The 8,157-nt window shown below is 40.3% G+C and overlaps 1 protein-coding gene across 1 annotated transcript; it reads left to right on the top strand.

Annotated features, from left to right (window-relative positions):
* Positions 1-5,917: 5,917 nt before the first annotated feature.
* Positions 5,918-7,177, top strand: LOC116707219 (protein S100-P). Its single transcript, XM_032544506.1, has 2 exons — positions 5,918-6,185; positions 6,928-7,177. Exons 1-2 carry the CDS (start codon positions 6,048-6,050, stop codon positions 7,066-7,068), a joined length of 279 nt encoding a protein of 92 aa, XP_032400397.1. The 5' UTR covers positions 5,918-6,047; the 3' UTR covers positions 7,069-7,177.
* The last annotated feature ends 980 nt before the right edge of the window (positions 7,178-8,157 follow it).

The following is an 8,157-nucleotide window of genomic DNA, read 5'->3' as shown; positions in this document are numbered from 1 at the left end:
TATATATATATATATAAAATCATTATTATAGGGTATTGGTACATGTTAAGCACGTGCTAAAAAACACAACAGAACCTACAATGCAGACACAGGGAGGAGTTCCACAATTTATTTGCAAAAACCATAAAGCAGGATGGGGGGGGCAGGCAGCTGGTGCACAGGGTTTGTGAAGCGGGGACCTGAGTGAGGGCAGTGGTTAACAAAGACGAGGCTGGGCGTGGCAGATGAGCAGGTGAGGGTGGCAGCGCCAAATAGAACAAAAAAAACAAAGGGTTAATAAAGCAGGGAAACGAGCAAAAGACTAACAAGCAAGATGCAAAAATGCTAGACGGCTGTGTGGTTATCATTGAGGGCTTAATACTGGGGAAACAGATTGGCCACGCCCAGCCTCACGCAACACCACACATAGACGAGACATGGAAAACAGACAGCAGACAGGGAAGAACAAAGGGAAAGGCCAAAGCAGTAAATACACAACAAGGGGCGTAGCACAAAATTCGGGTCCTCTTTAAAAGTCATTTTCTATGGGCCCCTCCCCGCATCAACAGCTTTCATTCTAGCATTTTTTGGGCCCCCTCACATGAGGGCCCTGGAAACTCAGTCCCCCCCAGTACAATGCGGCAGCGGCTGTGGCTCAGTGGTAGAGCGGTTGCCTGCCAATGGGAAGGTAGGTGGTTCGATCCCCGCCCCTGCAGTCATTGTCGAAGTGTCCTTGGGCAAGACACTTAACCCCGAGTTGCTCCCGGTGCTGCGCATCGGAGTGTGAATGTGTGTGAATGTTTATCTGATGAGCAGGTGGCACCTTGTACGGCAGCCCCGGCCGCAGTGTATGAATGTGTGTGAATGGTGAATGTTTCCTGTAGATGTAAAAGCGCTTTGAGCAGTTGTTAAGACTGGAAAAGCGCTATATAAATACAGCACATTTACATTTACATTTACAATGCCCCTGTACATAACACATACTAAGTGTCTGCACACCCTGGCAGTTTCTGTGGTATGTGGTAATAAAGCGTTGTGTACACAATAAAACAGCCATGCAATACTTAACGTTCCCTTTTGGCTGAGACTTCTACTTTGGTGGTTTCCGGTCACTACTCGAGTATTATTCAAGGTTGTATTTTGCAGCGTGGTATTAGACTTCATTGTGTTATAAGGTGTGTATGGAGGAGCATTATAATGCAGAGAGGCAGCACTGCAATCTGCAGGCTTGATATACTGGCTTTTAATTAAAAAAGTTGAACTTTAGTGCACCTGAATTTTATTGTCATATCACCTTGCAGCATGAAGAAGTTTCTGTATTTCTAGTCACTGAGTTTGAAATACGATGCCTACGTTTTAAACTTGGACAGCTTTACATAAAAGCATTATTAGGAAATATAACTGACATCCTGTGTCTGACTAATAGTGCCTATTGCCTCACGCCTACTCAGTTTGTTTTACATATTAGCAATGGTCTTTTGACACATGCTGATGTACTGCTACACTGCACTGATACAGTATAATATATCTAACTGTTTTTTTTTAATCTCTTTGTCTCTCTCAGTGTCAGGTACCAGTGTATGAATCCTTTGATTACTTTGAACGTGTCCAGACCAAAGAAAGCGGCTGAAGAGCTATCTGCTGAGTGGCATTCTCCTCATGTTCCAGTATTTTCTGTCTTCACTTTTCAGCCTGAATATATCCACAGTAATGTATCCCTTTACCTGACTTATGTAAATGATTTCAGATGAGTGTAAATATTTTGTATTTTTCTACAAACTCTATAAAGTCTTATCCGTCTTTGTCGTCTAAGTTCATTTCAATGATGACCAAGCGTGGGTGTGTTTGTGTGTGTGTGCGTGTGTGTGCATGCGTGTGCGTGTGTGCTTTTTACAGGTTTACTTGACCTATTATTGCTTTTGCTTTTGGCTTGAGCATACTACGAATTAGTCAGTGTTCTATGCGAGTGGTATTGGTTCTGTCTGTTTCTCTTTAGATCACATTAAGATCGCTGAGTGGAAACTGTGGTCGCTGCATAATAGGTCAATGGCAGGAAGTGGAAACAGCCCCTGTGACGGTGGAAGCAGTTTCTCCCTGGCCGTGTTGTGTGCATTCTCATCACACAAACCGATGCAGAGCTTTAGGTTCCAGGTGGGCTCCAATGCAAGACCACTGAGCAACTGATACTTACTGTAAATACATTTAGCTGGGGCAGTGTTTTACTACTGTGTGTGTGTGTGAGTGTGTGTGTGTGTGTGTGTGTGTTGGTAAAACACTGTTAGCATTATTGAGAGCAGAAAAACTGTCAAAGTTAGCAGGTGTTGCTAATAATAGACATGGGAACAAACTTGCACACATTGTCATTGTACACAGAGTAGCCTACATAAGGGCGCTTCCATACCGTACTGAAACCTCCTTGATGAGGTGGTCTCAGTACAACACATGTACTAATCTGAGGTAATAGGCTTGTTCAAAATGAGCCAGGCCTGCACAGAATCGATCACAGGCAATTGCCGCTCAATTTGTGTTCGACTTGATCCTGACTTGCCCTGACGTCATGCAGTGGGCACCAATAACCTCATGAGATTGAGGCGGGCGCAGGTTTAAGAGGAAGGCAGCACAGTTGCTTTTCATTGACTGCAAGACCCAGGCGAACCGAAGGCATAATAAGGAAATGTCTGGCTCTCAGTTGATCTAACTCAGCTCAGAATCGACTCAACATGATGACGTTTTATAAAAATTTTATTGTTTTTGAATTGGAGGGATTTGTCAGATGTAAAGGCTTATTCTGTAGCCTACAGAACACATGTTGTGTAGTTGATAGTTACGTTTAGAAATCCAAGAGACTAAACCCGTTCTGATTATGGATTATCTACAGTCTGTTGTAGCTGACAGCAACAGATCTCATGTAGAGAATTTTGACAGCTACTCTGTCACAATGAAAAAACCTGGAGTGTTTACAAGCTGATGGGTCTGATAAAATCTTTTTAAATTGGAATTCGACCTTAAAGGATGTGAGTGTTTCTTTGACTACCTGTTCAGCCTGAAGGCTGCTGGAAACAACCTGACTGCGGCTCTTTGTCCCCGCCTGCTCTCACTTTACAGGTGAGGCGCGGCTCATCTCGAACGAGCCTAATGACTCCTGTAGACAGGTGTGCTTAGCAACTGCAATGCGGCCGAACAGCAAACTGTTGCAGCTGAGCTTGCAGTGTTTCTCTCTCAGAAACAGCAGAGAGAAGTCTATTGTGAGCAGTACAGATGCAGTAACATCCCTTGCGAAACAATGTCTGATTATTTAAATACATGAGCTGATTTAACCATGGAGATGGGAGAAATATCAGAGAAATATAGACAAGCTAGTCCAGAACACAGGACCTTCTTCCTGTATTAACTTTTTGCTCCCACCCCACTGATCCAGATAGACATCCGACCAATGAGAGGCGTGAACGATGGATGTAGCGTGATTTGTAATGACTCATTCAAATTTTTCCACTTGTCAAACCACAGTAAAAAAAAAAACTAAAATTAAGTTTACAAACTGATCACCTGACTGAGACCAAAGCAAACTAAGTCAAGGTGTGACAACACCCTTAGACCAGGAATGTTCCCCTTGTATCTACCTACTATTTTAGGATTAGACAAAAGTGTTGTCTTTTCATGGTTTTAAAGGCTATATGACAGTAAAGTGATGTTATTTTCTGAACACACCAGGCTGTTCTAGCTGTTATATTATTTGCCTTTATAGTATTATATCAACATAACTGATTATTTAAGTAAAAATCTCATTGTGTGCACATTTTGTGTTAGTCCAATTGTCAACGCTACAATATCGCCACAATGTCAAATTTGGGGTATTTTAATTTTCACCATATCATCTAGTTCTAAGTAGGCCTAACTTTTTAAATAAAGTTTTGGTAGCCTAATGTCTAAACTAGCTAATGCGCTACCATACTAGAAAGATTATTTGTACTCCATTAGCTTACCAGGACACTAAAATGTGAAGCTGTAGCTGCGCTAAGCTAGTTAGCTAGCAGCTATGTATGTAAAATTGTATGTTTGGTATTTTCATGTAGCCTATTTGCAATGATTGTTGTTGGAGAGTAGCTGCTACATTGCTAGCAGTTATTGGGGATCTGAATAAAGGATTAACTATCAGCCTTGTAGGATATCCTTTGTATATAGAAAATTTGTCCTTATTGTAACTGAGCACTTCCAAATTTGTAAGCAAGATTTCTCCCGTCAGATATCTTCTGACTATCCAGAATGATAAAAGTTTTTGCCTGGGGCAAAACTGTTTTCAAACAAAACATTCCACAGACTTAATTGCACCACTCTGCGCTTCTTCTACTCTGTGCTATCTTGTGTGGCAGGCAGTGACTGGGGCAGTCTGTGGAAATAGGATTTAAACTTTAGTTTTTCCCAATGCAAAGATTTTATCATTGCAGGCAGAGGCATCTGTAGGATCATAAAAATGCCTTTTAACAAACACGCTAATGGGTAATAACATTTTAAAAAAATTCCACTAAACAAGAAATGCTAATAATGACCAATAACCAGTAACCAGTGGTGAAGGAATGTAACTAAGTACACGTAATTGAGTACTTTACTCAAGAACAATTTTGAAGTAGGTTGGTATTTGGCCTGCATTGTGTTTACACCTGACTAGTCTGAGAAAGTGGTGGAATATAACTATGTACATTTACTCATGTACCAAATGTTAAGATACTTGTACATTACTTGAGTCTTATCTTTTCATGCTACTTTCTACTTCTACTCCGCTACATTTCAGAGAGAAATGTTATACTCTTTACTCCACCACATTCATCTGACAGCTTTGGTTACTAGTTAGTTTACACATTAAGTAAGATTTTTGCACACAAAACGCATGCAGTTTATAAAATCTGATGTTTTATCATGAATTAAACTACCCAACAATATAACAGCCTACTTAGTGCAGCTGAAATGATTTGGCCATTAAACACACAACTGTTTGGATAGTTTCCAAAAAGTGAGAAACACCTTACCCAAAATCCATTTCAAACTGATAAAGAATATTAAAAGCACCAGAAAGGCACTCCCTCATTCATGGGAACAAACAAAACTGCACCTCTTACTGCATTCAAGCTGTCTTGTATACCCGCTGATGCACAAAAAGGTGTAAACCACAACACATTGTGAATCTTTCTCATGCGTTCACACTATTTACTTCACTTGCAATCACTCCTCCTTGCACACACAAATTCACAACATCAGTGGGATACAGTAATACTGTAAATTTAATTTGCTATCATGCACATAAATTGGATCTTCAAAAACCTAAAAAATTACTTAACCCACTGTTTTGAGCCACTGAATGCTGTTACAGCATTTTAATGTCACTCCGTATTCATACATACAACTTGTTCTGTGTTTGTAATGGTTCTTTCTCGTTGTGTTTGACATATTCTTTTTCAGCCAGAGCAAGTGACTAGATAAAATGCTTTTCTACAGTTTATGTTCTGTTTACTGTATATTTGGCACTGTTTCCAGGAAACCAGGCCATAAAACAGAAGCACACACTCTTCTATACCTTTGTGCAGTTTGAACTTTCCTCTCATGGTTCATGTTTATCCTTGAGCAGCCTCATAGACAATGGCCGACCCTTGTGGATGCAGAGACAATGGGTATAAATGGGTTTCCATATCAGCAAAGTGACAACCAGCACAGGGTTAATACCTTGCACTTACTTTGTCTCGAATTTAAAAAAAAGTCTACTGTGGTTCAGGTAATGAAAAGACCTCACCTTGAATCAACATGTTATCAAATTAAGCCCCAGTGGGCATGTGAAGCAATATGTGCACTGGGCGTTGTGCATCTAAGCCCATGTTGACAGTTTGGTGGTGGCTCGCCTACGTTTACCCACAATCAAGCCAGTACAACCTGTTATTTTGAGGTATTTGCCCAACCCATTTTTCAAAAAAGTATAAAGGTGGCCTTTCCCTTTGCCTTCCCAACACATTTACTGCTCTGTCAATCAGTGTAGGACTTTTTTTCTCTTTACCATATCAACCACCTCTCAAGCAGCCACAATGACCCAGCTAGAAACATCCATGGCCATAATGATGAAGGTCTTTGACACATATGCTGCTGCCGATGGCAAGCCCGGCAGCCTGAGCAAAGCCGAGGTGAAGACTTTGCTGGAGAAGGAGCTGCCTCAACTGATTAAGGTACTGTATGTTTCTAGAGGGAGGAATAACTATGCAGAGTTAGTCAGTTAGTCAGGCTTAAATCAGTGCTGTGTAGTGACAGCACTGATTTAAAGAGATTTGTACTTTATATGTATCCACTACACGCAAAGCACAAGCTCAGCGCCAAGTTGCAAAAGAAACAGCCAATCCAGGAAATGTATATTTACTCATGGTGTCAGGAATTGAACACATCATAACGCCAATTTTGCTGATTTAATTGATGCTAAACAAGCTGATTTAACATTGTGTTTTTAAGCCAAATTTGTATTAGCTTCTTGGCCGAGATTTGTGGCAACCATTTTGGTGGACACTTTGTAGATGTACTTGTTGAAGAAAACCTGCACACTGTCCAGTACGACGCAACAGCCTCAAAAAGAAATGTGCAAAAGCGCTTTTTTGAATGGAGTACTTTGTAGCTGTGCCATGACAGATTTGTGAACAGTCTCCAGCCACAACTTTTAAAATTATGAAATTTTGCAGCTGCCCAATTTTTGGATGTTTTGTTGAGAGGCATTTTGCATTTGTGAGCAGTTTAAAAATTCCCTCCCGTCGTTGTGTCACGCCTCAAGTTCACCATGGTCTTATTACCCTTCATATGTATAAAGACCCATCTTTGAGCTTGAAAGTCTACTTAATATGTCTGGAAAAAGAAATTAACACATATAACAAAGCATTTTTACTGTTTCTAACAATAGAAATATTGTTTTCTGGGTGTGTGCAGGGAGCAAAAAACAAAGACGATGTAGACCAGATGATAAAAGGTCTGGATTTCAACGGAGACGCTGAGGTCGACTTTGAGGAATTCGCGGTGCTGGTTGCTGCTCTCGCCTGTGCCTGCCACGGCCGCAAAGGCAAGAAGTGAGCAGGGTGACCACGCCCTTGGGTGAAGCCAAATATCAGCTACAACGACATACAATCCCTGCAGTTACTGTTTTCTGTTACAACTCAATAAAATGATACATGTACCTGTGCGTAGCTGTGTTGTGTGACTAATTAAATCAGAAGCAATAGGAAGATACTTTTGGGTCATAAAGGAATTGATCACATAAACCAATGTTGTCTTTGGAATGGCAAGAGTATGAAAAAAAAACTATAAGATAGACATAACAGAAATGCAAATCATAATAAACATCTATGGTAATCAATCTTAAAATAAGGCTAGTTTTATTTCCCTAACCCTTCTGTTTACAATATGAGTTTGTGAAACAGAAGAATGAAATGATTAATACAAGTGCAACAGATAACAGAAACAGCTGAAAAGATATGAACATGTAGGCCACTGTGCTGTGTTTGTTTTTGCATACCACAGTGGTAAAGACAAACATTCATTACTATGGTGGAAGAAAAACAACCTGTAGGGTGACATTTTGTGTGGGGAGACAGTGTGACAGTGGTCAAATGGCCTCTCTCATTTAAGAACACTCATCTTCCTGTCAAACTAGGTCAAGTTAACCTGCATAACTACACATGTGTCTTCTTAGAGGCAGAAAGCAAGCTGTCACACATGTCAAGGCAGGTTTTTGACTTCACCTGCAGGATTACACATGTGTTTATGGTTGTTAAAATCAAACCAAGTCAGCCTTGGTTTGATGAAACCATCTCAAGCTTAGAACAAAAAGACAAAAACTGGGCAGATGGAGGAATGTGACTAAGTAGGCTACATTTACTCAAGTACTGTATGAGTACAAACTGAAGGTACTTGACTTGAGTCTTGACATTTCCTGCCACTTTCTCCTTCTACTCCGCTACATTTCAGAGAGAAATGTTGTACTTTTTACTCCACTACGTTTATCTGATGGCTTTATTACATTACAAATTAAGATTTTTTGCGCACAAAATCCATGTAGTTTGTAAAATCTGTTTTACTATAAATTAAACTAGCCAACAATTTAACGTCCTGCTTAGTCCATCCGAAATGATTAGACCATAAAAAACTGTTGGATAGTTTCCA

The sequence above is a fragment of the Etheostoma spectabile genome, chromosome 19, assembly GCF_008692095.1.
Source record: "Etheostoma spectabile isolate EspeVRDwgs_2016 chromosome 19, UIUC_Espe_1.0, whole genome shotgun sequence".
In the NCBI taxonomy this organism is placed as follows: Eukaryota; Metazoa; Chordata; class Actinopteri; order Perciformes; family Percidae; genus Etheostoma; species Etheostoma spectabile.
The sequence above is the reverse complement of the archived record's forward strand: the minus strand, read 5'-3'. Positions and strand labels throughout refer to the sequence as shown.

Bases quoted from the DNA above. Each gene is read 5' to 3' on its own strand.
- LOC116707219 (XM_032544506.1), top strand. From the start codon at position 6,048: ATGACCCAGCTAGAAACATCCATGGCCATAATGATGAAGGTCTTTGAC. The intron at 6,186-6,927 runs GTACTGTATGTT...GGGTGTGTGCAG, and splicing joins AGCTGCCTCAACTGATTAAG to GGAGCAAAAAACAAAGACGA.